The 26,341-nt window shown below is 37.5% G+C and overlaps 1 protein-coding gene across 1 annotated transcript; it reads left to right on the forward strand.

The window, feature by feature from the left end:
• The first annotated feature begins 640 nt into the window (after positions 1 to 640).
• LOC145766213 (max dimerization protein 1-like) lies at positions 641 to 19,293 on the forward strand. Its single transcript, XM_082577880.1, has 6 exons — positions 641 to 4,382; positions 4,590 to 4,680; positions 10,326 to 10,355; positions 14,299 to 14,413; positions 15,195 to 15,366; positions 15,876 to 19,293. Exons 1-6 carry the CDS (start codon positions 4,295 to 4,297, stop codon positions 16,052 to 16,054), a joined length of 675 nt encoding a protein of 224 aa, XP_082434006.1. The 5' UTR covers positions 641 to 4,294; the 3' UTR covers positions 16,055 to 19,293.
• The last annotated feature ends 7,048 nt before the right edge of the window (positions 19,294 to 26,341 follow it).

Raw genomic sequence — 26,341 nt, forward strand, 5'->3', positions numbered from 1 at the left:
TAGCCGAGTGGTGAGAGCCCTGGAACGGCAATCGAAAGGGTGCCGGTTCGACACCGCTCAAAAGCATGCAGCTGTGTCTTTGGGCTTTGGCAGGACACCTAAAGGCATGCCTGAAGGTGGACATGAAGATTGGCTTCCTTGCCTTCCCATCCACTTAATATAAATCTTCAACCACCGGGTGTAAGCCTGGATACAACAAACAACAATGAATCAATGGTTGATTTGCCAGAAACAGGAACCGTACATGGTTGAAATATGCAAGTTGTATCGCCTATTATACAGTACGGTACACTGCAAAAGTAGCACAAGTTCCCATACTGACATGGGGACAACAAAATGACCATACGGTCTACTAGTCAGTGCCATCCTAATCTACTAGGTAATGCCTAGAACATCACACAACTAAGGTGACAGAGCCATGTCCATTGAGTCCTGTCTTTGTCATGAGTAACCAACGGGGGTGGGGGGGACTTGTATACCTGGGACTGGTATATAAGTCCCCCCCACCCCCCTTGGTAACTCATGACAAAGACAGGACTCAATTCAATTTTCTCTTTCGCCTTAGTTGTGTGATGTTCTAGGTTTTTCCAATCTACTAAGCTATTGAAGTATTTTTGTTTGATAAGTAAAGTATCTGTTTTGAAGCTGTTTTAAAACTTACATCGACTTTTGTGCATTGTCTCAGCACGTTAGCATGATAAGCAGATAAAATGCCGTTAGTGTATCAGTTGATACAGCTTATGGGCCATTGGCAGTTAAGCTATATTAGGTGGTACATTTGTATGGAGTTAAGCTTACCTCAGATATCTTGGATTCTTGTGACATTCAATCTTTTACCGCATCACAGCATGAAAGAAAGTCTGCACCTTACATTATTACAGCTTGAATCTTATATCCCATTCTTGTGCCATTTAATCCATGCTGCATAGCTGAGTGGCGAGAGCCCTGGTACGATACTCAAAATAGCGACAGTTCACCACTGCTCAAGAGCATGTGGCTGTGTCTTTGGCAGGACACTGAAAGGCATGCTCGAAGGTGGACATGAAGATTGGCGTCAAACAAAATATTCAACTGCCACGTGGACGCCTGGAAGCTGTTGTACAAGTCTCTGCCCTGGTCAAAAATACCACAATCTCATACATTGGAATCAACAAAAAGTATAGTTTAACTACTTTACCTTTGCTTTACTGTTCATACATTTCACCCTATATGTCTTGGTCAACTTCAATCTTTATCGTATATCACATCATAGCATTCATGACCAGAGTGGAGACTTGTACACAAGCTCCAAAGCCTGGATCGATAAACTTCCAATTAAATATTGTATTAAGAATTTTTCTAAAATTGGATGTTGGTAATCACATCTTGATATAAGCTGGAGATGTTCTGTTACTTGTAAACTTCCAGTGTAGTCCGGAAACATCGTGAATTTGGACTGGTAAAAGGACAGACCCTCGTCCCTAGAGGCTCACACGACGACGACTTGTGAACTGTTGAATTTATTATGACATGGAGCTTTATTGATTTAAGAGCTTTACACTCCACCACCAAACGGTTTTGCTTTAACTAGCCTGCCTTCTGCAAATAGAGCCTAATATGAGGCCTATGGAGTGGTTTTCCACATGAGGGCTTTGTACTGTATTATAACAGTTACAATATTACAAGAATCAATTTATCTAAAGAATCAACATGTCTAAAGTGTCTAACTGTCTAATATATTTTAAACCTTTGTAGTTTATATCGGAATCAATTGGACATTTTTTTTTCTGTCATGACATAAAATTAATGGTGCTGCTTTAGCATGTGATTATCTCTTCCAATTCTCTAGTTAGTCTCAATTGAGGATAGGCTAAAGTGTCTTTAAAATGGTATTGAAAACAAATATGAAAAGTTGTTTTATGTTTTACCACACATGCACAAACTTTCTTTTTAACACGGCAACACAGTTTCCTGCAAACTGTCACTGGATGCCTTTGGCCAACTCAAACTGAATTTCTGTGTAATTTTGCCATACCGTAATTGAGCATTCACTGCTGTCATATATGAAACCATTTCTGGGATGACATAAATAGATTGAATAAAATTAAAAAAGTCATTTTTGTAAGTTGCACAAGATTACCTGACAGCTTCTGATGAGTTTTTAATCAAACAATTGGTATCTGGAGACATGCCGAGAAGCATGGTTATGCAGTATGTTTCCATCTGAGAATTTAGGTCTTTGGACTTGTATAGACTGAACTGACAGGAATCATTTTGCTGAACTGACAGGAATCATTTTGTCTGTCCTTTTGGTTTGAAACTGTAGCATTCAGGTTTAATGAAGAGTGTTATTTGTGAATGTGGAGAACAGTAACTCACTTAATCATATCTTGTTCTTTTTATAAGCCATTGCATGATACAAGGTTTTTTGATCTCCATGTGCAAAAATTTAATGTACGGTAACAATTTAAAAGAGGAAGCACATCACTTATCACATCCCGATGACCTAAATATGTTGAGAAGCTCTTAATTTTTTTTTTAGTGGTATTTACCGGTAGATATAAAAAAATGTCTCATATGGTATTTATTGAAAATGCCAGCAGTTGCATCATTGTAATCCATTGCAATTGCTTTTTGTCTATGTGATACAGAAATGACATTATCTGAATAAGATCTTAAACATCATTTATTTGAACTTTATACGTCATATCATACAGGTCTTTATTAGGATCTTTAATGTCATGTAAACCTCCGTTTTTCTATTTAATTGCAATTCAATATTATTTAGTTGACAGTGGTTTCTTTCTGATAAAAAATTTATAAAAATTTTACGTTATTAATTAAATAACTTTTCAGCAACATTGAGGGCAAACCTGGTGTCTGGAGTAAAGTCCGCTCCCCTGCAAGTTAAACTAATTGTGTTTGGCCAACAAGGAGGACTCCAAAAAAACCTGCCAGTTGATTGAAATTGAAGATGCTGTCAACGTTAGTCCTGGCAAGATCCCAAATTGTCTAACAAACAAAAGCAGCATCAAAAAAATTTAGAAAGTGGTGTTTACTTCTTTGTTATGTTTTCTTGCTTGTACTCATTGTTTTTGCTGTTAATTTTTCCCTATTTATATCTCTTCTACTGGGTTCTGGATATGGCGTATCATGTCTGTTGCATGCTTACTTCCACTTTACAAGCTTCTGGCAGTTTCATAGCTGATACATGCATCTAGTCATGTACCTTATTTTTTAACCACTTTTATGTGGTATAAAGGTATATGCATATTGCATATATACACACATTACACAATTATTAATCTTAGAAAGCAGCTTGCAAAGGTCTGCGGCATAGCATTTAAGCTGAGATACATTGCCCCTTTAACAATATTACAAACTTTATATTATGCTTTGTTTCAATCCAAGATCCAATACTCGATTATAAATTGGGGAAGAGCAAACTCTACATTGCTTGCTCCACTACAAGTGTTACAAAACAAGTTCATTCGATCCTGCTTATTTTTGCCGAGGTCAACAAATACAACTGTTCTTTATCACCAATTTAATGTGCTCAGAATTGCCGATATTATTAAATTAGAAACTGCAAAATTTATGTACAAATATGTGCACAAAATGCTGCCCCGGGCCTTTGCTGGCTGCTTTATTTTTGTAAACGAAATTCACCATCATAAAACCCGTCAGAACCAAAAGAATGATTTATATTTGCCTTCTACAACGTCAAACTCTGGTAAGAAGATGCTATGTTTTAATGGAGTGAAACTATGGAATCAAGTACCAAAAGAAATAAAAGAAAAGTCTTATAATGTTTTTAAATTTAAATATAGATGTTTATTAAAGAATTTGTACAATGATCACTCCTGAAACGTATCATCCGCTTATTTCTCTACACAGTTTTTTTTTTATGTTGCCCTGTGTTATTCCATTGTTAATGTATTATGTAAAGTGCTGGTATTGTGCTATATTATATATGTGTTAATGTTCTTAATTTTGGGTCTTTTGTTTAAATGTTTGGGTGGCAGCTGACTTTGGTGATCTTTTGGTCTTTCGCTGCCATCCTTGTTGTGCGAATTATTTGTGTTTATTGTGTTTTTGCTTTTTGTGTCTTTCTTTTTCGCCAAAAAACAAAAAATAAACTGAACTGAACTTTGAACATCTCTACTTTTACAGCTTATGCTTTTTGTTTCTAGTTTCTAATTTGTGTATAAGTGCAAGTTTTTCATTATATAAAAGAATTTGAAAATTGTATTTCAGTGAATGCATATGCTGATAATTAAATTCTAAGTTTCGATTTTTTTGTCCTTTTGTCACAATGTTCCAGTCAACAATAAAAGGAAACGACATAGAACTTCTTTTGCAAGCAGCTGAATATCTTGAAAACCAAGACAGGAGAGCTCGAGGTGAGAATCATATAAACAACTGATGTTTGAAGGAGATATTAATGTTTTGTGAGATTGGTATGGTTTTTGCAGGTATGAATAATATTTGAGTTCTTGGGTTTTATATGTAACCAAATATCAGATTTTAATACTGCCTAAAACCAATATAATACAGTATGTATATATGGAATTAGAAAGTATTTGAAAAAAAACTTTGGTTTTCAACAGATAGAGAACATGGCTATGCTGCACCCGCTTTTCAAACTGGTTCGGAACCACTTAGAACAAAGATGAAAGTTATCAGAAGAAACCAAAATAGGTAACTTGCATGTTACCAATAAAAGCTAATAATACTTTAACGAGGTAACATATTTTGTCTGCATTGTCTTATCAGTAAGCTATCCAAGATTTTAGGTTATTTTGTTTTTTACCTTCTCTGTAAAAAAGCTGACAAGTTTTATATTGCAAATCGTTGTTGTACATTTTTCATGTGAAATAGGCTATCAGTTTTCTTGTCAGTTAAAAATGTTTTTTTTTTAGTTTGTTTCTTGTATATTTGATCATCTTCATTATTAATTCCACATAGAGAATGCTTTGTTTGTTACTTGTATGCATTTCTGGGATGGTTTTGTATTTTTTCTATGTCTCTGTACTGTGTAGTAATTGGAATATTTACTACATTTGAGAACTTTGCTGAAGGCCATGGTTTGCTACTTAGTAGATTTAAATAGTTGGTTGTTGAACTTTTACACAGCTTCTAGGCTTGTCTGGACTCGCCCAGATGGTATGCAGACAAACTTCTTTATTTACGCAACGCTTTTTTAGCAGTGCTGTTAGAGAATGAAGCAAGTTTAATGCGGAGAAGGTACTCTTACAAACATTGATAAACTGCAGTGTGATAACTTGTCATTGATTTCCTTATCTAAACATAACCAATGGCGGAATGGTCCGTTTCGGTGAGTCCGATTTGGTGAGTCCGATCCCTATTCAGTGATTTTTTTAATTTTTTTTTTTAATTATTGGGTACCGTAGCCTAATTATCATTGCCGTTTTAGGGTTAAGGGTTAGAGGTTAGGAACTCACCGAATCAGACTCACCGAATCGGACTCACCAAATAGTAGCAGACCCAACCAATGGATGCAACAATCCAATGAGAGTTTGTGCATGGTGTTGTATCGTATGCATTTCAAACCTTCCATCTGGGTTTGGTAGAGCTTGGGTAGCATTTAATTTTATTCATGGAGGTCATATCGTATGATCACTGCAGTTGTTCACCAATAATTAAATAATTGGGCTGTTCATATATACTCATCTTTTGCTGTACGATTTGTCATGGTTTTGTAATGCTAAGGAGATAATGATTGTGAAATGCATTGGTGTGCAAACCTTTTGCGATTCTGATGCTTTCAAAACAGCTTGATGCTAGTTGTAATTGCTTTGCAAGCACTGAAAGTTTGTTTCAAGCTGTTTTATGAGCTCTGGTTGAAATAACAATTTCCATTATGGAGCAATAACTTCCCTTCATGGTAAACAATGAAACAAAAGAAAATTGTCTTTAAACACTCATTGAAGGCCAGCTTGTCGATCATTTTACATTGACTCCACATCTCTAGTTAGCAACTGATTGAAAGGTATCAAGCCTCTTGTCAGTGAAAAGGCCGACTTCTAGCTTTACGAAGTGGCCATAATGTTGTTAACATGACGCTTAGAGACGGTGCCACAACGTGTGACAGCATGCAACTTTTCTGATAGTGTGCTTCCACCCAGCCAGCACCATGCGTGTTTATAGTCTTAAAAGCCAGGAAGTCGTCATCGGTACTCTATTCTTTATGACGTTAACGCTGTGGCGCAGCATATCATTTCTCCACCTACACGGCGGCTGGCGCGCTGTGGACAATCTTGTCTTAACATAGATGGTTTTGCATGCATGTTCAAATAGAAACGATGTGCCGCCGAAGTTTACATGAAAGCTGGTCTAGCTTAGTTTGGGTAATAACCTTGAGTCATTAATTTTTTCGGAAGCACAAGCTTCCGCATTCCATTAGAAATTCTTGGTGCATGAAGTCGTTGCATGTATCACATTCACAATTGCTGAGTGAAATCGCGCGCCCAGACGCATTCCTGTTTTGAATTATGTGTGTAAGTGATGTTTCAATAGGTTTATGTGTTGTGGTATTCTCGAAGTGTGCACTGTGCACGTGAGGCCTTGAGCAATTCAGGTTAGGGGCAGTTGTACCCAACGTGTGGAATAAGCAGCAACACTTCATGAACAATGGGAAGCTTCACCGTGTCAGCCTCGGTGACCTAGCCTGCGTTAGTGGTTGTCTGGTTGAAAGCCTCTACAACACAAGTATGCGAAACTGTCGGGATTAACCTCGAAAAGAGTCTTTCCCAGTCCAAGGATAAAAATGTTCACAATCTATCGAAGCTGGTTATCGGTTTTGCATGAGCCGAACACCAATAAATATATGTTTTGTTTGTTCTTTTTAATTCACTCTTGCACCACTTCCTCTTTGAGGGTTCTTTTCTTCCAATATTTTTCTACCGTAAGCATAAATCCAGCAATATCTCCCCATTCCCTCTTCATCATCTTTTAGAAATATTTACGCAACTTGTTCACCACACCGAGTCAGAACAGTCAATCCACTTGCCTTACTGCTAATGAGAAATACACGTATTATTCGTAGTTTCTTATCAAAATTTATAATGTTCAGTTTCAGTGTCACTATGACATGTTGCATGGGACAATTCGTGGTGACGTTGCAATTTAGATAACGTGACATTTCGTTGAACTAAATGATTTGTTAAGAGATGGTATATATGGGTACATGTCCGTAACATCTCTGTCACTGCGTGCTCGCCCAATGATTCATCGCGTATATGCTCATTCAAAGATCTTTCCTCGTATTTTCTTCTTTTTTATCATGAGTCAGTAAGGTAGATTTTCAGTTTGTTTTTTGTAATTATCATCGAATTCATTGGGTTTATATGTTGAGACTTTTTAGCTTTAGTGTAATCCGACCAGTAGTAACCGTGCCATCTGCTTTCACCTCACAACGATCACATTTTTATCTGAATAATTCCCCAGCCCGCCAGTCAGTCATTTTTTCTATGTAAAAAATCACTTAATTTCCTGTTTGGGACAAAGGTTCAGGTAGCTTTGCCTTTGATCCAAAAATAGGAGTTTCATCAATGAACTGTTGTTGCTTCGACATCTTTAAGCCACTTCATCTCCAATAAGTCCTTTTGTGTTGTTTAATTTGTTCTATTGTCGTTAGACTTTCAAATGCGAAAATGGAGTGATTTCTATGGCATTGCTTAGTATAGTAGTATAGGTTTGCACATAGAATGGGGTCAGTTTGAACGAATGTACTTGTGTAACCGTTTTGCTCTTGCCATGGAAAAGATCCTCTTGTGATAAATGCTGAATCAAAGTGTTTCTCTTGTCTTGAAAAGTCTAAGCCTGTAGCAGTTTGTAACTAACGACTTTACGACTTCATTGTTCACTGTTTATTTTCTAAACTGCCGATGTGTCATCTTTACCATATAATCTCAGCAATTGTTGTTCGTTTATTGCGATGACGAAGAGTGCTCTTAAACTTGAGGTTACATTATCGCCTATTAGCTCTAAAAGCTTAATTCATTTAATCGTCACACATGCACTGCTTTGTGTGAGTATGACGTATGGTATTGATGTATGAAAACGTGTCCATAATGTGCTCTATTGTGCATTACGTATTGGTTTTTGCGTCGTAGCTCTACAGACAAGCATATCTGCTACAACAGCTGATGTTGGAATTACGCGGCATGAGAACTGATCGACCATTGTCACTTTGGGTGTGTTTCTAGAAGTTCGTTTATTAATAACAGCATCGCGTGTCAGAGCGCTGTTGCAATATGCTGTTTGTTCTCGGCGCCGTAGGATATATTTTCGTTGAAAGAACGTTGATAAATGTTCTACTCAGGAAAAAAATTGTCTTTTACTTCGGTGTTTTTGACAGACTGCTGATTTAATATTGAGAGTATTACAAATATGAACTGTCAATTATAAAGTCCATTGTTGTGCGCAAATGCAACTTTGCATAGAAAAGACTTTGTTTGTTGTTCAGCATCGGTTTCCAGACTCATGGAAAATTTAATTACTTCCATCGTCAATAATTTCATTTCACAATGAGTTTTATTGTGACACTGTAAAATAGCACTCACAACCAACAAAATGAATATTTTGTTGATGGGAGCATTGAGCACATCACACAAACTGCGTATTTATTTAACAAAACTAAAGAAATTTGTTGTGTTGTGTGTCTTGGTTAGAAAATTATGAGATTTTTAACAACTTCTGTTGCAGATTTATTTTTACTACATTTGGTTGTACTATTCTATTGATATTGCACCATTCGTAATAATTTTCCAGCTTATGATAAAACAAAGTGGATGTCGAGTTTGTATCAGTCCTAGATTGTTTCGTAATAATTCGAGCTGTTTTAGATCGTACAAAACTGGTTTCTCGAGCAGTACAATGCCGTTTGCTCTTCATGAGTTTGATATATGAAACACATACAGTAAAAGCTGCTTGAAATTTCTTTGGTGTAAAACCAAAGGGTCTTAAATATAGCTTTCATGTGCGTGCCAGTTGTGTTGGCGAAACCATGTGATGGCCGTTTCTGTGTATTTACCCACGCATTAGTTTGCTTAGCTGTCGTAACCAAGTGATTGCGCCACTGTGGTAATTGTAGGGCATTGCGTAGGCTGCTATGAGGAACCAACCTGACTTTCGAAGGTGTACTTTTGTATTCAAATCAAGGAGCGGAGTTCTATAGTATTGTTACGTTGCAGGTGTCTAAGATCTTACTGTATGTCTTACTTTTTATGCAGCAAACTCATAGATTTTGTTGGTTAATCTGGTTTGGACATTGCAGACACTATTGTGAAATATTTTCGAGAATATTATTATTAATCTACGATCTTGCCTGGTTTAAAATAATATTTCTAATCTACCCTTCTACTATAACCTCCAACACAATAGTTTTTTTTTACTTCCATTTTCACAAAAAGATCACCGACTGTTGAAGCCGTTCGTTCTGGGCAGAGCACAAAATATTTTTCACTGGTTAAGTTCTGTTTTGTCGCTGAATACGCTCGAAGATATCAATTTCGGATTGTTTATACAGCTTTCTTTCAGATTTTTTATAAAATTTATGTACTCAACTTGATCACTTGACCTAAATAGGGTTGTAGCAGGAAAGCTGCCTAGGCTGCTTTGATTCTTTTCACCATGCATGATTGTTAAAGCTTTTTGTTCTCGTTATAGTCTCTATCGGTCACTTCAAATTTCATTTCGTTTTTTGATCATAATCAAAGTACGACATACAATGCAAATCATACAACATCACAAATACAACGGATAGGGAGCATACTAAGTAGTAGCAGGGGTTGACCTACCTCCGTTCAACGTACCTGCATTGTCGTTTTTTTACACGACTTACCGTATGTATTTGGTCTGAAGTAAAGCATATGACATCACAACGTATATTTTTGATATATACCTGTTGTTTGCCACTTCCGCTTTGTCGTTGTGATTTTATTGTTGCTCACTTAAGCGAAACGCGCTCTTGGAGATTTTCATTTATCAAACCTACAATAATATAAACTCAATGTTGGTTAGACTAATTCAGATATAGTGAACCATTTAACTTTCTCTTGCAAACGTCCAATTAATTCCAGGTAGCTTTAAATCAAAACGAATACGTTTGGCATAATAAATGTGGCGCGTAAAAATGGTTTTTGTGTTGGCAATTAAGGTTGTTTATATTTCAAAGATCAATTTTTTATTTGTTTAAGATAACTTTTTGTATTTTCAAATCTATTACAGTGACAAATCAAGATTTATCAGCTTTTCAATTGTTGTTGTTTTGACTTAAAAATAGTAATTCGTGAAATCTTACGATTTTGCTTTTTTTTCAGGACCTCTCACAACGAACTTGAGAAGAACAGGTAATTTGTGCTGCTTTGAATTTGAATAATCCAATTACATTTCGCCTCCCGCTAATGCTCAGGGTCCTTGAAATCAACGAATTTTGCCTCCCAGCGCTCATTTTGAAATCGTCACTTGTTGTTCGCCATCTTGTGTCACATGGCTTCCACGTGAACACTGTGTGGCTTTGCGGTCACATAAAAGAGAGAACTTCGCACATTTTTTCTCTCACTCAGCTGATACTCTTCTCTCGATCAATATTTTTAATAAAGAAACAAAAAATTCTTTTGGATCCTCTCTCGTTTTCGAAGTGCCCGCAGACACTGCAGAATGCATCCTTGGTTGGACATTGAAGGCAGTGTAAACTGAAGTGAATGACTTTAAGGAGAGTTCAATTGTTTCTTTCCAGAACAATGAGTCGAAGCGTGCCCCTGCCTCTTGAGTAGAACGCTATTGTCTCGGAGACGTCTTTTATTACCTATGCGTTTAGGTTTCTTGAAAAGCCTTAAATTTTTAACAAATTTTCTTTTGTGTTTACTTGGCACAACCATTGTGTCTCACAATGCTGTCCACAAACATGATTTATACATCAATTTTCCATTAAAGAACATTTTTATAAATATAATTGAAATATATAAATGACTTTTGTCCTAACAAACCAGAAAGCCATCAGGCAGGTGGTTTTTACTTGTCTTCCAATTGCCAGGTTTACAGAAATCAAATGAAGCTTCTTGGCTGGCTTGGCTCAGCCGCAAATCAAAAATTCTTTTTGATTTTTATCAGCAGATTATTTTTACTTGAGCAAACAATCATGCGATTTTATTGATGCTTAGTTTTGCTTATAAAAGACTAAAAATCGTTAAGAATAATTGTTAGCTTAACTACTAGCGAATGCAATGTGTTAAGTTTTCAGAAATCAATCAAGAAAAAAGTAAAAAAAAAATTGAAAACTTTTCAAGACATGTTCCTCAAATCCTTAAAACGTTAGCAAAAATATCGCAATGTTCACGTCACTACTTTCAGTCAAAATTACTGTAATGTGAAATCATCAATAATTTCGCTACGTGTGAAGCCGCATGTCTTCAAGTTACCGTACTGTTGTTTATTACTTTCACTGATCAAGTGTTAAGCTACTTTTACCACCATAAGTCAAGATTATAATTGAATTTTGAACAAGATTTTGTGGTCCATAGCCTAATATTAATGAAATATTTGGAAAAAAGTAACGTTTAGTGAAAAAACAAAAGAAAAACATCTTCGTAAAAAAACAACCTTCGGAGCTAGACAATGCCAACTCCTAGGTCGTATTTTTCACAGAAAACCTTAAACACGCTTGAATTTCACGATAAGTGAATGTGAATAAGTCTGGAACAACGAGCATGACCATGTGGACGTTATGAAGAGGGTCATTGTCAGATCGTGACCGAGAAACATTACAGTCGCCATTTTATCTGGCACGTAAAATATTTCATGGCACTACTAATCTCATAATGCACCACCCAGTAAAAACAATACATTGCATTTTCCATATTTAGTGGCATTGATAAACGACGTAAGGCATTCGTCAGAATGACACAGCTCACTCGTTAATAAGACGACTTCTCAGTTTTGCGTATGTGTGTAGATGCGTGAGTGGAGTGCGTGCAAGTTAACACGGTTCATCTACCTCTTTCTTGGTCTGCCGACGTAGAAGCGACGCGACGAATATCGTACTTAAGGCTTTTAAATTGTAACGTTTTTTTTTCCAAAGAAACTCATTTGCGAAGATCATAGTAGCTGGAAGTCTATGGGCGGCGCTGCTTGTACACAAACGAGCGATCGTTCTTAGGGTGTGTCTGTAGAACACACGGCAAACGTTGTGCCTTTTACCTTTAGTTCAAACTAGTTCTAGTTGAAACCGTTCGTCGTTGAATTGGTCAATTGTCAACGAGTGTTTGTGTGTAAACTGACCATACGTTCAAATCGAACAATTTGCGATTAAAATCGATTTAATATAATTCAACTAGTAGCAGGCTCCGTCAACGTTCTGCCGACTTAATGAGTATTAGTCAGTCCTCAATGAGTATTGCAAGTTTCACGAAACTTAGGTTACTTTGAAATATAACTGGTATACCAGCCCGCTTCTTATTCTGCTCAATTTGAAACGATTTCATCATCATCATCATGTTTATATTTCCTACCATCAGTGCAAAAAAACAGTATTATATCATTTTTTATAAGTTTTCTCACAAATTACGTGGTGCTTTCCCCAAACGTCCGACTTTCGGCTTTGCATAATAATAAAATATATTTTAGGACATGATTAGGAGCCGTGAATATGGGAGATGCAACTAACAGCGTAATTCTGCAGTGGAGAAAATCAACCTCCATTAACTTGCGTAATTTTTGTCATCAAAGTATTTTCACAGATGTGGAATGCTTAGATAAAAATTCAAAATGAGAGTGCATGAGATCAGATTATAAAAAGTAAGCTCTCAAGTTAAATCAACTCGGCTACAAATATCTCTAAACTATCTAAAAAGTCTCTTGCACGTTTTATTGTTTCCACTTGAAGGATTCTAATCAGAATGTTGCGTTATTCTGTCATCACAAGTTCAGAATGCTCGTAGTAATCCGACTTTCAAATGTTTTCTAAAACCAGAAAATCTCCCAGTGCAATGTTGTTGGAATTTCAATCTAGCGTGTGAGCTCTCAGTGCCAAATTTGGTTTTGTTGTTCTTCAGAAATCTGCGATGCACAGTTGCTGCAAATACTCTCAGCTGAAAAGTGTGTCAAGCGCTTAAATTCTTCGTTGAACTATTGTTTACAAACGTTGACGTGACGTCAGGACGGTCTCTTCTCTCTTGTGTGCTCCTTCGTTTCTTTTAAATCGTTCAACTTTTGAAGGAAGTAATATTATCGTATCTGGCGCCCCAGGCCAATAACAACGAAAGTTACCAGAAAATATGTCACGACGCGTAATTTTGTTGTTTGTAGACGTTGATTTGACATCTTACTAGACTGGCTACAATGTTGTTGCTGAAGCAAATCGTGCAATGTTGAACATCACTCCTTGCTCAAGGCAAACGGGGCGTGGTTTTCAAGAGTCAACGGATGGTCATTGACCAATCAGGAATAAGAGAGTCTTCTCTTTTCTTTGTTTACTAAGAACAGCTGATTTCTCTCTTAATTTTCTTTTCTTTTATTCTCTTCAAGAACACTTGCTTTGTTTCTGTAATTATCTGCATTCGAGGAGATGATTCTCTCAGTTGACATTCATTTGTCAGTTTCCTCTCCACAGCTGATGCCAAGTGGAAAGGATTCAAAATGTCGCTCTATGCCTGCTGAGCGATAAAGAATTTTTGTTCAACATCTTTGAACGTTGATACAATGTAAAAACGTATTCTATTAAAAAACAACATTTTATTGTACAGCCTAAATATTTTACCTTGCATTACTATTTACATTCTACAATTTACCTACAGCCTATAAACTTTACGTTAGATACAGCCTAAAAATAAAAAACAACATTTTCCTCTACAGCCGCTTTTAACTAGCAGTCCAATTTCAAAGCCAAGATCTTGTTTTAATTTGATTGACCAACCTTTTTGCACAAACATTACACAGTTGTAATTAAACTAGGCTGTATTTACACATCAGTAAATGTCTTCTAATTCATTCGCTTTAAATCGTAGTGAAACATTGTAATTATATATTTTGCATTGTGTAAGAAATATGCTTAACATAATTTCAACCGTAATCTGTCTCATTCCCGATGGTGGAAGATTTAGATTGATTGGAAGGTGTTTTCTCGTCCACCTTAAGGAATGATATTAAGTGTCTTGCCAAAGGCAGCTGAGCATTCTGTCGGTTTCCAGCCGACTTTCTTTCGATAAAGCGTGTCACCACTAGGCCACGCAGCCGACGTTTCAGATAAGGATGTTGGTGTCACACAAACTATGAACAATGAACCTTGTATCTCAGACGGGCCCACTTACGAAGCTGCCTCGAAAACTTAAAGTCTATTGTCCCTCTGCGTCAAGACACCACTCGTCACACAACGCTGGGTTTGCTCAAACAAGCTTGTTCTCTAATAAAGGTAACTTTGGCGTTGCAACATTGTTTTTGTGCTTAGCAGCAACAACGTGTTCACAAAACTGCTGTTAATTTACTCGGACTTTGCATTTACTCCAGTTTTACATTAAATTAACGTCTTCAGACCATCATTAAATGTAAAAAATAACTTATTTGCTGCCTGGGTACTTTAGAAAACAATTTCCTGACAAAGCAAAAATTTGCTTTGTTTTAACTTGATTTAAATTTTGCCAACGTGGGTTTTACAGGTCGTTGCACGAGTTTTAGCAATCGGGGATGGTCATTTACAAACCCCTTTGCCTTACTGCAATACAACTCTTGCGCTTATTTACAAGAAGTTTTGTGAAATCCACAAGAAAATACCAAAATCGAGAAAAACTTGTATTTTGGTGTTTGTTGTAACTCTGTGTGGAGGTTTAGTGTTTCTGGTTGTGCTATTGCTTTAAATGTTGTAAAGTCATGTCAGAAAATTACAAACATTTTTAACGTATGACACAAATGCCCGCCTTTTTAGCTTTGAGTTTTCCAATGCTTGACTGCTCTTGCGTGAAATGCGTAGAAGAGTGGGACCATTTGCCCAGGATGTAAAACTCTGAGGAAGGAGGCTTGGTCGATTGATTGACTCTACAACGCAGTGTTATGTTTGTAGTGGCTCACACTTTGAATCGCAAATACTTTACGTAAAGTTTTAGGATTAGTCTTCTGTGATTAATCATTCATCACCCATAATACATACAACTTTCTGAGTTGAATCTGGTTTGTGAAAGCCTTTTCTCTCTATTTAGACATTGGAGGATGAAAGAAAAATAATGTCCGTAGAAAAACTGCGGCAACATAAGCGAAATGCGCTGTTAAAACGAACTTTGATGCAACTTGAAAGTTCCCGACACAGAAGGAATTCCACAGGCTCTGCATGGTCTTCCGGATTATCGGAATCTTCCAGTGACTCAGATAAAGGTAAGCCGATATCTATGTATGAGCGATTTACTTCTGAATTTCCATGATAGGTTGTCCCACTCCAAACACTGCAGTGATAATTAAAAAATGTCAATATAATAACCGACCTATCCGGTAATATGAAACAACAGTTTAAGAGCATCAGTGAGTAAAAAAGTAAATTGGGAATGCCATATCCTCTGCAAAGAACACTTTTGGCTTAGTGGGCTTAGCGAAGGTCACTGGTTCAAAGTCTCTTCAAACTGTTTGTAAACCTGGATAAACTTTTCAAAAAAAAACTTTGTAAGTTCCACTAATATTCCCACATGAAATCGTTTATTCTCGTTCTGGATTTTCTCATGATATGATCATGCTCATCATATGTTTGTAAACATTTTGAGACGCATGTTTGTTGCTACTATGCAAACAGTTGTTGAAAATTGTTAAATTGTTCTCACTTTTAGTGCACTCTTTAGTTCATAATTTTGATTTTTACAATTTAAATAAATTTTACGTTAATATTTTTGCAGATGAAGAAATCATTGACGTCACGGATATAACGGATGAATCTGATCTGTTGAAAGCAGTGCATCCGAATAAATCAGGCAACCTTATAACAATCAGTGTGCCTAAAGCCATTTCACTACCAGCGTCCAAGTCTAGTACGAATCACTTTGCTGCAAAGGTTATAAAGCGAAGCGCGTTATAAAAAGCAGCAATTGAACTCGATTTACCTTTCTGCGTTAGCCCATGTACTGTAAGGTGAGCTAAAGTGATATCAAGGTCAAATTCAGTGATTTATACGTTATCCGACGTTGCGTTATGCCGCATAAGCTGCTGAATTTGCAGTTGATCCTCACTTTAGCCCTTGCAGAAAGATGTCATAATAATTTGGAAATATCGACTCGGCTAGCAAATCTACGTTTTGGATATGTCTGCTTATTACGCCGCGGTTACTCCATCGGTCTTGCGATGATTGTTTCGTGTGATGACGTCATTGGCGCAAATGGTGACGTTTTCTGTGAAAGTGAAAAGCATACATCGTTTGGGACAATCTTATTTTTAAATTTTAGTGGACATGAGTTGGTGAAATTGATGTAACTGGTGTCTTCCCACCGGTGCTGGACAAATTTCAAATTTATTTGCATTGTTTTTTTGGCCTTATGTTTGGGCCCACTGTGATCAAAACATTGACATAAAAAAATTGCTCAGTGTATTTTGTGGCATCCCTTCCGGCAAAGTCTTGTCATTATGGATGCCGTGATGAAATTTGTTCGTTTTTATAGCCAAATTTCTCCCCTGAAATTTTCAATCAGACATCCGTATGCAATTTGAACGACCTTTTCATGCCTTAACATCATCAATTTAAAAATCTAAAAATATTGTCTATGCATTTATGTAGTTGGAACTACGTCAGCTGGGTTTATTTCGCTTTAATTCAACGTTTAACGACGTTGAGCAAACGTGAGAGTTCGCTTGATGACTGGTCATGTCGAAACCTGCCATGAGTGTGGTCAGCTCAGTTCTGTGGGGTTCAGGTCTTGTCTGCCTTGCAAGGCCCAACGTACCTAGCTTATAAATCTGTTATATTTTGCAATGATTCAACGTCTGAATACGTTAAATCAATGTAATAACGACTGATTTATTGACTGTGTAGACTTGTGTTTTAAAATTATAAATGATCGTATTGGTGTGTTGCTATGGCAACGGCGTTATTATCTACGGGGTTTCCCATGTAGTTTTGCAACATTGCTGCAATTGTAGAGCTATCCCAGTTTGCAAAATTTGTTTTGTTTGCATCGTTTCAACGTATGCAGACGTTGGATCGATGTATAAAGACAAAGTTTGCCAGCTAGCTAGAGTCCCCCTGTCCTGAGATGAGAGGTAGGCACTTTAACAAGCAGATTTCTAATAAACCACGAACCAATCAGAAGCTACGCTGTTTATGACGTCATCAAGGTTGCGTCTAGGAAGAATAAAAGAAAAACGCAAATTCTAGCTAAATTAAATCCTTGCTTTGCCATCGGTTGACTTGGCGCATTGGGTTAGGGCGGTGGTAGTCATTACATTGACGTGGGTTTGATTCCCGCCTCTGCTATACCTCTTTTTTCTTCTGTAATTACCAAACAAAGTTCAAAGTACAGTAATAATTAATTCTCTGGCTGAATGCTGGAATGGTTACAATTGGACAGATAACGTAGCATCTCATTGGTTCGTGGTTGGATTGGACAGAAGTCCATGGATTGGATATCTGCATGTTAAAGTGCCTTCCGTCCTGAGATTCACCGCCGACGCTGCTCGCACCAGATGGTGACGTCACTAGCGCTGTTGCGCGCTCTGTTATATGAAGCGTCATGTTGCGTAGTTGTGATGTAGTGGAATGAAAATATGACGAAGTGAGTCGCTCATTTTAAATCTGATAGTTGTTTGCTGTTTTGACATCGAGTGTTTGTTGCGCATTTGTGGAACCCGTTGCAAACTTTGCATATTCGTCAGTTCCACGTCAATTGACGCAATGGTCATAAATTTGTCTCGTTATTATCGCTCCAAAGTGTCTTCGTCGTCTTCTCAAGTTCTCCGATTCTCGCAATCTGTGCTTGGACGTGGAAACAACATATCGTGCTTCAAAGAGTACGTGAAATTACCAGGCTTGTTGAATGTAGTGATTCTGGTCCCACTGATACGTCTGCGCATTGTAATATAGTTTATTTTTTGGATGCTATAGAATTTATTTTAACCCTTTTCAAATTTTATGAACAAATTTTTGCAGGAAGCAAGTAGCCTGCCATCACCATCGCTTTTATTCGTTGGGCAGGTTGTGTGCTTGCAGGAAAAGTTCCTAGCTAATTTATTGCCATTTTATCAAAAATTTTAACATTGTAAACATGTACACTATGTAGAAATAGAAGTAAAGATTATTATTTTTCCAGCTTGTTCTGTATTGTTTGTGTGTTATTGATGCATTGTTCTACCGTCTTCGTTTTACCCCGGGAGATAATCTCCCTCAACTCTTGCACCAAAAGATGGGCAACTTTTGGAATTATTTTCCCTTTCCAGACATCAAAATCCTTCATTTTTATTTCAATGTAAAAAAGAAAGATTTTGCTGTTTGGATTATTACTTACAAAAAACGTATAGTTTCATGCAATATAAAGATTTACGTTTGACGTTGCTTCAACTTCACCAGACGTTAATATTGACACATTTCTCATACTGGTGCCTCGATCACAGTTTATATGAAGTTCACGTTTAACTATCGGCCCGCCATTTCCTAGCCTGAAAATTCCTTCTTAATTGATTCAACGTCTGCCGACGTTGTAAAAAGAATGGACCTTGCCGGTGTGGATACTTTTAGCTTTCTCGTGGCTCTTTGAAAGAATTCCAATTGTTGCGCTACTTTTGAGTTACTGTACGTCAAACTTATGTTAAAGTACAGTTTGCGAAATCGATTTTTATTGTCTTTGTTCAAAAGTTATGGGCATAGTTTTCTGCCTCCCTGACAAAAATCGCAAAACAAACTGTCATTAACCTCTCCACTTTGTGAAAATAACGTAACTTTGGAAATATTTTTATAGCTCATGGTCTCTTACGTATTCAATGTAACATTTATGTAACGTTTTCCTTCTGTTCAAGTCCTTTCTTGAGATGCTTTCCTTGGTATTTCATGACAAAAGTCGATGATTGGAAGTCCCAGATCTAACCAGCTCCCATCGCTACGTTATTCTCCTCCGGAATACAATTTATTTCAGTATTAAAGTTTGTGTGCATTCTTTTTTAATGCCCCAGCTTTATTTTCAGCTAATTTCTGTTTTACTTTATCTTTCACGATCACAAACAGGGCCGGATTAAGGTGGGGGCTGATGGGGCTGCAGCCCCAGGCCCACCAAGAAAATAGGCCCACCGATAACAACTTACTAAGAGTAACTGACATGCTTATTGTCAGGATCTAAAGAATAAAGGACGAGAATCATAGAACGAACGCTAATTGTGTAAACCAGTGGTTCTTAGGTGCACGCCTCCCCAGGGGGCGTCAGCTAATTTCCAAGAGGGGTGCGAGACCTAACGTGCTCTACAACTTGAAACCGTTAATTTAGGCTACTTGAGTTATGGTCGTGCATAATGGAACGGTTTCATAAAACTAGTCGGGCGCTGCAGGATAGCAAAACTACTTTGAATAAGGTAACAAATTTTCTTCATGGTCTACATGACTTTGTTAAAACATTAAGATCCCAATTTCAAGAATTCGAAGAAAAGGGTAGAGTATTAAGTGTCTGTCATCATTATATTGAAGAAATTTCAAGAAAAAAGAGAAGAAAAGTATGCTTGGATAGCGGAGGTGGATCTGAAGACACAACACTTGATCCATCGAGCAGATTCATTGCCCCGATAGCTCAATTGGTTAGCGCGTCACTTCTGGAACGAAGAAGCTTCAAGATCAAGCGCCGCTGGTTCGATTCTCGGGGTGTCCGCTTGAGCAACGCACGTTAAGGACTGCTCTCCATCCAGCGGCATCTAATGCATGGAATAGTTCCCCGGCAACAAGACTTCAACAATCGGAAACTTCACTGTCAATCTCGGTGATCGGGCCTGCGTCAATGATTCAAAGCCTCTACAAGTATGCTATGCGAAGCTGCCAGGATTAAGCTCTGCAAGAAGCTTTTCCAGTCCGAGGATAAAGATTCAATCAATTACTCAATCAAAGTAGACTCATCATTGCCCAAATTATTTTGTGTATGAAATCCCGAATTGCAGCATATGATCGTCTTCAAATAAGATTTTCGTTTCTGGCAGAATTAAACACCATGTCTAACTGAAGCGTTGAAGAGAGTGCAAAAACATTGCTTCACAATTATCCAGATGATCTAGAAGAATTACTGCCTGAAGATTTGATTCATTTTTCTGCACTGTTAAAACAACACCATTTTAACAGTGAATGCAGGAAAGAAACTCAAATGTTTAGATTTATCAGTGCATTTCCTAACGTAGGCCGCCTATCTGTTGTAGCCTACTAAGAATGTATCTTTGTCTGATGATTTCTAATTGCTGAGCGCTCATTTTTAGTGCTTAAAAGAGTAAAGAATCAACTGCGTTCATCCATGGGCCAGAAAAGGTTGCATTCCAGAGCTGGTAATAACATCATCGGTGTCTATTTTTTTTCAAAACTTTGTTTTCAATGCAGAGTAGAGCTAAGAAATGTAAAGCTCTTTACTTTGTCTAAATCCAGAAAACATGTCATTTGAATGTGTTTAATAAGTAAATACGGTAGTTTGGGTATAATTTTTGTTATTTCATTTTAATTGTGATAGGTGCAATGAGGGGAATGAAATATAGGCCTCAGATTACCATATAGCCCCAGGTCCATCAAAACCTTAATCCGACCCTGAATTCACAAAGAACATGAGACACTTATTTTCAGGATGAGAAAACTTCTCTAAAGCTCGGCAGCTGTGCGTAGTTGTGAAACATGTGATAGTCAAGGTTGATAGCTTAAATTTTCGCTGCTGTAAGCAATCTGCCACGTTCAGTGCTTTTAATCGAGATAATTAATGAGTAAACCCACTTATATACGCATCCAGCAAAAGTTGCCTGTCTTACATTAAAAAGGATGTAAAAAAGTAACTTTTGTAGGCTAGGGATATTTCAACTTGTAAACTGCGAATTAACCTCTCTTAGTGTCAATGCAGACCGTGGATTAGGCATAGGTTGCGCTTGACCAAAAATCTCCTGAGGTGGATTGAAGATGGTTGTGCAGTTTTGGCAAAGGAAGCAATTACCCCCCTCGAAATATTTTAAATAAAACTTTGACAATCTTACTGCAGCGTTTGACAAAGTTTTGCCATTGATTGTCCGACCCGTTGGCTCAGTGGTTACGCGCCCGGCTCGAAATCACGCGGCACTGGTTTGACTCTCGGGGTGTGCGCTTGAGCAACGCAATTCAGGACTGCTCTCCATTCAGCGGCAACTAGTGAATGGAATTATTCCATCGACAGCAACAACATTTCAACAATCGGAAAACTTCACTTTGCCAATCTCCATAACCGGCCCTGCGTCAAGAGCCTCTACTACAGTGGTTCCCAACCTGGGGTTCGCGGACCCCTTGGGGGTCCGTGATTACCTTGATGAATTTTGGAAAAAAAAAACGAAAAGCGATCTTTTTACTTTCATTTCTCTCTATAAATGCAAATGTGTCAAGCTCAAGCCCGCGAGAAAAATCTGTACCAGTATGCAAATAAATCTATGCTGCTGCCTACAGTGCGTACATTGACCTTAAACTACATCTACCACAACGCATGTCGATTGCAGTCAAATCAGGATTGGCTCGTCTAATACATAATAGAAAGCATGCGGTGCAACCAAAGTTTACTTTATAGTGGCGGTAACGACACCACTGCTTGCAGTTGGAGACTACGCTGTACTGGAAGGCCAGTAGATATGTACCGGTAAGCATATAAGTGAGTGGTATGCACACTGCACAGTCATACTCAATATTTGAATGAAAACACCAGGGTGGAGTTAAATAGATGACATATTATTATCAGATGATAAGGACATACTGCGACAAGTTAAATCTCTTTATTGTACTGCAAACAAATTAAAAAAGAATATATAGCACATGGTCACGAAGAGTTAAAAATGTCTTTTTCGCTCTTACTGTACATCTTTTTAATGCTTGTCAACTTTGGCACAATTATCGCCGTTCTTCGATCAATCCGATTAGAATTGCCTATAATGATTTATTTTGAATTCTACACAATATGCCTTACTAGTGCACGTGAATGTCAAGTTAATGCAAATGTTATAACTTTTGATCAGGGGCTCCGGACACTTCCTGAGAGTGGGGGGGGGGGGTAATTTAAGCAGAGCGGGAACGATATTTTGACATCGACAGGGGGCTTATTGGATTATCGCATCACATAACTTATACTTCTGGGAGGTCGCTTCACAGACCCTCCTTCGCATTACTGAAAGCTTCAGTTTCTTATACAGCGTCTTAGGCGGCATATTACGCGCCGAAGGCGCAAAATTTTTGCCTTTCAGCACGATTTAAGGTCGAAAAATTATTTTAACGAATCTAAAATTGCGAGCAAAAGCTCTTTACTATTTGCCACATTTTTTGAGGTTTTTAGACAAATTTGACTGGAAGAGGGGACGTAGGCCTACGCAAAAATTCCTCTCTGTATTCTTTCTTGGCTCAAGTCTTCCAAACTTTGCGCTTCAGACGCTAAATGGTTAGATTTAAAAGATCAAAAGCGTTAAGGTCCGAGCTTTTTATAACTTAATTTACAATTGCATGAATACAACACGATAACCTATGCCATAACATCCACAGTGAAAGAAAAAGTTTCGGCATCTAGGGTCTAGGCCAACGGTGTTTAACCTGCGGCCGTATGGCCGCATGCGGCGTCGATGAATAATTATGCGGCCGTTAACACGTAGCCTAATTTCATAAGCATGTGTTGGCGGCCGTGTCCTATTGTTGAAATGAAAAAATTATTTCATTAAAAAAACGAAATGTATTTTAAATATTATAGACTACAAGGATATTTAGAACCACTGGATACCTTCAAATTTTAGAGCTTGAAAAACATTTTCATCGTAAGTTTTTGTAGGCTAGACTGTATTGTTAAAATCGTTTAGAGACAAAACTTTTTCCTCGACCCAATTTCATTGTAACATTAGCCTATATTGCATTATGTCCTTAAAAAGAAAAAGAACACTAGCAGAGGAGAAAAGGGTATTCAGTTCCAAATGGGAGTTGGATTATTTCATGATCGAGACGGCAGCGCATACTATGATGTGTCTAATATGCAGTCAAGTAGTTAAAACTGTTAAAGGAGATAATGCAAAGCAGCATTTTCGTCGTCATATGTCACACAATTACGCAAAATTAGGCAAGTCGAGGAAAATCTGTGTCGAAAATGTGGAAAAGTGCACTTGATTATCCAATGTTGCGAGAATTGGCAAGAGAAACTCTTGTTCTTTTCGGAAGCCCTTAGGCTACGTGTGCGAGTCTGCCTTTTCGCAAATGAAGTAGCCTACCTGAAAAACGAGTAGCCTACCGAACGCGATTGTTGGACGGAAACCTGGAGTCTCAACTAAGACTGTATCTCGAGAGGTTCTCAACTTAGCAATTTTATCTGCTCGTATGCAAAATCAAGGGAGTCACTTGTTGCAATGTCGCAGACGGAATAAATTCATTTCAAAAAGTGTTATGGCGCTATTAGGTATAAGTATGATAAGTTTAGTAGATATTAACGGATAAATTCTTCTCTTTAATAACGCAAATTAAAAAAAAATCATTTAAAACTCACAGCGGCCGTGCTTTGTAGAATTAACCTGAATGCGGCCGGCAATAGCAAAAAGGTTGTGCACCCCTGGTCTAGGCCTACATTCAAATCACAAAAAAAATAAAATAAAAGCTAAAATGCATTAACTTTTACAACAACCAAAAGTATAAAGACATTGAAACAGTGCAACTGCAGTGGGTTTCGTTCGTGAGTGGTAAAAGCGAAATTAAACAGTTTGTGGCAGTGAGAAACTATGACGTCACACACAGCGCATTGCGATGCGTATATTTTTGACAGGATTCATAGTTTCAGTTCAGTTCAGTTGTTTTTTTATTTCTGACCATCATATCAAAACAATACACATCAACATAGCAAAGGTCAAGAAAAAGGTAGAAGCGACAAAACGCGAACGTTAAAACGTGCTTGTGATCGAAGTAAGTTATTGAGTTGAAAAAAATTTGGCACGGTCGCAACACCTTCAGAAAAATTTAAGATATAAAGGGGAAATAAAAAAATAAAAAATGTTACAAAACAAATAAACATATATAGGCTATAACTTTATTAGCCTACATAACTTTAGCTGATATATTGAAGATTTGTATGGACAGTTGCTATGAAGATCGGCCATGGTGCGTTATCAAGAGTGCTGATGGTCGTAAGGGGAACACGTCTTGATGCGTTTAGCTCATAACAAAGAGCAAGGCAGGCAAAGAAAACCCCACAAAGAAATCCTACCACGGGCAAAGCCATTTCAAGCGCAACGCACCAGGCCTTGCACGACTCACAAAATAGATAGGCTATAACTTGACGACATGAAACAATGACAAAAAACAAATAAAACAAACTAGCAAAAAACAACATCATCATCTTGCGGAAATTCAATTATACCCAGGGAAGTTATGTCTTAAAGATATCAAGCGTGCTTTGATAAAAGTTGCGTTGATAAAGCGATAATTTTAGACCCCTGTCAGCTAAACTCGCCACTTCCACACCGATCCAACGTTGGCTAACGTTGAATTAATGCAAAAATGACAGTCATCGCCAGCTGGGATGTAGTAGTGGTATGTCCCAGTAATATGATAAATTTGGGTTACCGTATGTTTTACACGTTAAACCATATTAAAGTGACAAAAAATATCCAATTTGGCATATTACGTTAAAAAAATAGATAAACAATCAGACAATAGCATGACGATCCAGTCCAAGATATAGTTTGGCCATAGATGACTTGGCGTTTTCTTGCGAGTCGGAGTTTCCAAGCAAAAACCTCAAAAGTTGTGCAAAAAAAATAAAAACATAAAAATAAAACACAAAAGTAAAAAATATAGTAAAAAGGAAATTTTTATCTCTACATTAGTGGAGGGGTAATTTTGCATTAGTTACCCCCCACTCTGATTGGTGGGGGGGTAATCACCCCCCCGGCCCCCCCTCTAACGGAGCCCATGCTTTTGATGCTCTATTGCGGAAAACAGTTTATGTCTTTGTGCAACGTTGTTACAAATCTCTTAATTCTCTTATTATAGCATTAATGTCCTCAGACGCATTCTAGGCTATAAAACGACATATTTTAAGCACTACAGTGATATGTTGCACATGTCATCCAAGTGACTTCTTACGTCTTGTCTTTTTGTGTTTTGGTTTTAATATGGACAATCTTGTCTGATACAAATAAAAAATAGATATGAGGAATAATGCAGAGGAATAATTTTTAGTAATGATTAAGTGTGAAGTTTTGAGGCTTAAAATATGCCTATAGGCTACCGGTAGCCTACTTGTAGCCTACGTACGGCCGATTAGCTATGCATGACACTCAGCCTAGGCTTGCTTACAGTTATGGAAAATATGTAAACTAAATGGCACGAATGCAATATGACACAGAACAGTAGTTGAGTAGCATAATTATTACAACAGTCAATAGTTTGTTTATTGAGTTTCAGCCAACATTTAGGTAGGGGTCCGCAGAATTAATAATTTGTCTAAAGGGGTCCGTGACAACAAAAAGGTTGGGAACCACTGCTCTACAAGTATGCGGAACAACCAGAAATAACCTATCAAGGCTTTGTCAGTTCGAGGATAAAGATTCAAAACTAACCGATTAAGGTTGAAAGTAGTCTCAAAATGCGCATTTTTAAGATATTTTTTTCGAATCCCCCCCGAAATTTTGTGCTAGCTGCGTCCCTGCTTATAGGTGAAATAGAAATCGGATTTGAGGTATGTCTATGGAGCCGAGAAAGATCATGGTTTCGCTAAAGGCTTCTTGCAAAAACGATAAATTAATGATTGCCACCTTGTTGAGTTCTTTATTGAAATTGCCAACATTTCTACTCCATATTGAAAGTGATGTGTTTCTAGCTCAGTCATTTGTCAACGAGACATTAACTGGACGGTCTCTGCCAGATCCATTGGGAAGATAAATTGAGCCCAGTGTCAATTGGACAAGAAAAGCCTACAAGAAATCTCCAGAAAACAAAGTGACCTCTTAAAAAGATAAAACAGTCTCGAAAAAGTAAAAAAATCCTCGAAGTAAAAGCTAGTTTTGATAAACTTTACTCGTTTTTGAAAAAACTGTTTAAAGGCAAAGATGCCATAGCCAAAAAGATATGCGATGTTGTCAAATTTCCGGGCCCATGACAACATTCCAGATCCAAAAAGGAGCCCTGGACCCATGTCAGCGGTAGTAGTATCTGAAACTACCAATCAAGTCACAT

The sequence above is a fragment of the Aplidium turbinatum genome, chromosome 3 (assembly GCF_918807975.1).
Source record: "Aplidium turbinatum chromosome 3, kaAplTurb1.1, whole genome shotgun sequence".
NCBI classification, from domain to species: domain Eukaryota; kingdom Metazoa; phylum Chordata; class Ascidiacea; order Aplousobranchia; family Polyclinidae; genus Aplidium; species Aplidium turbinatum.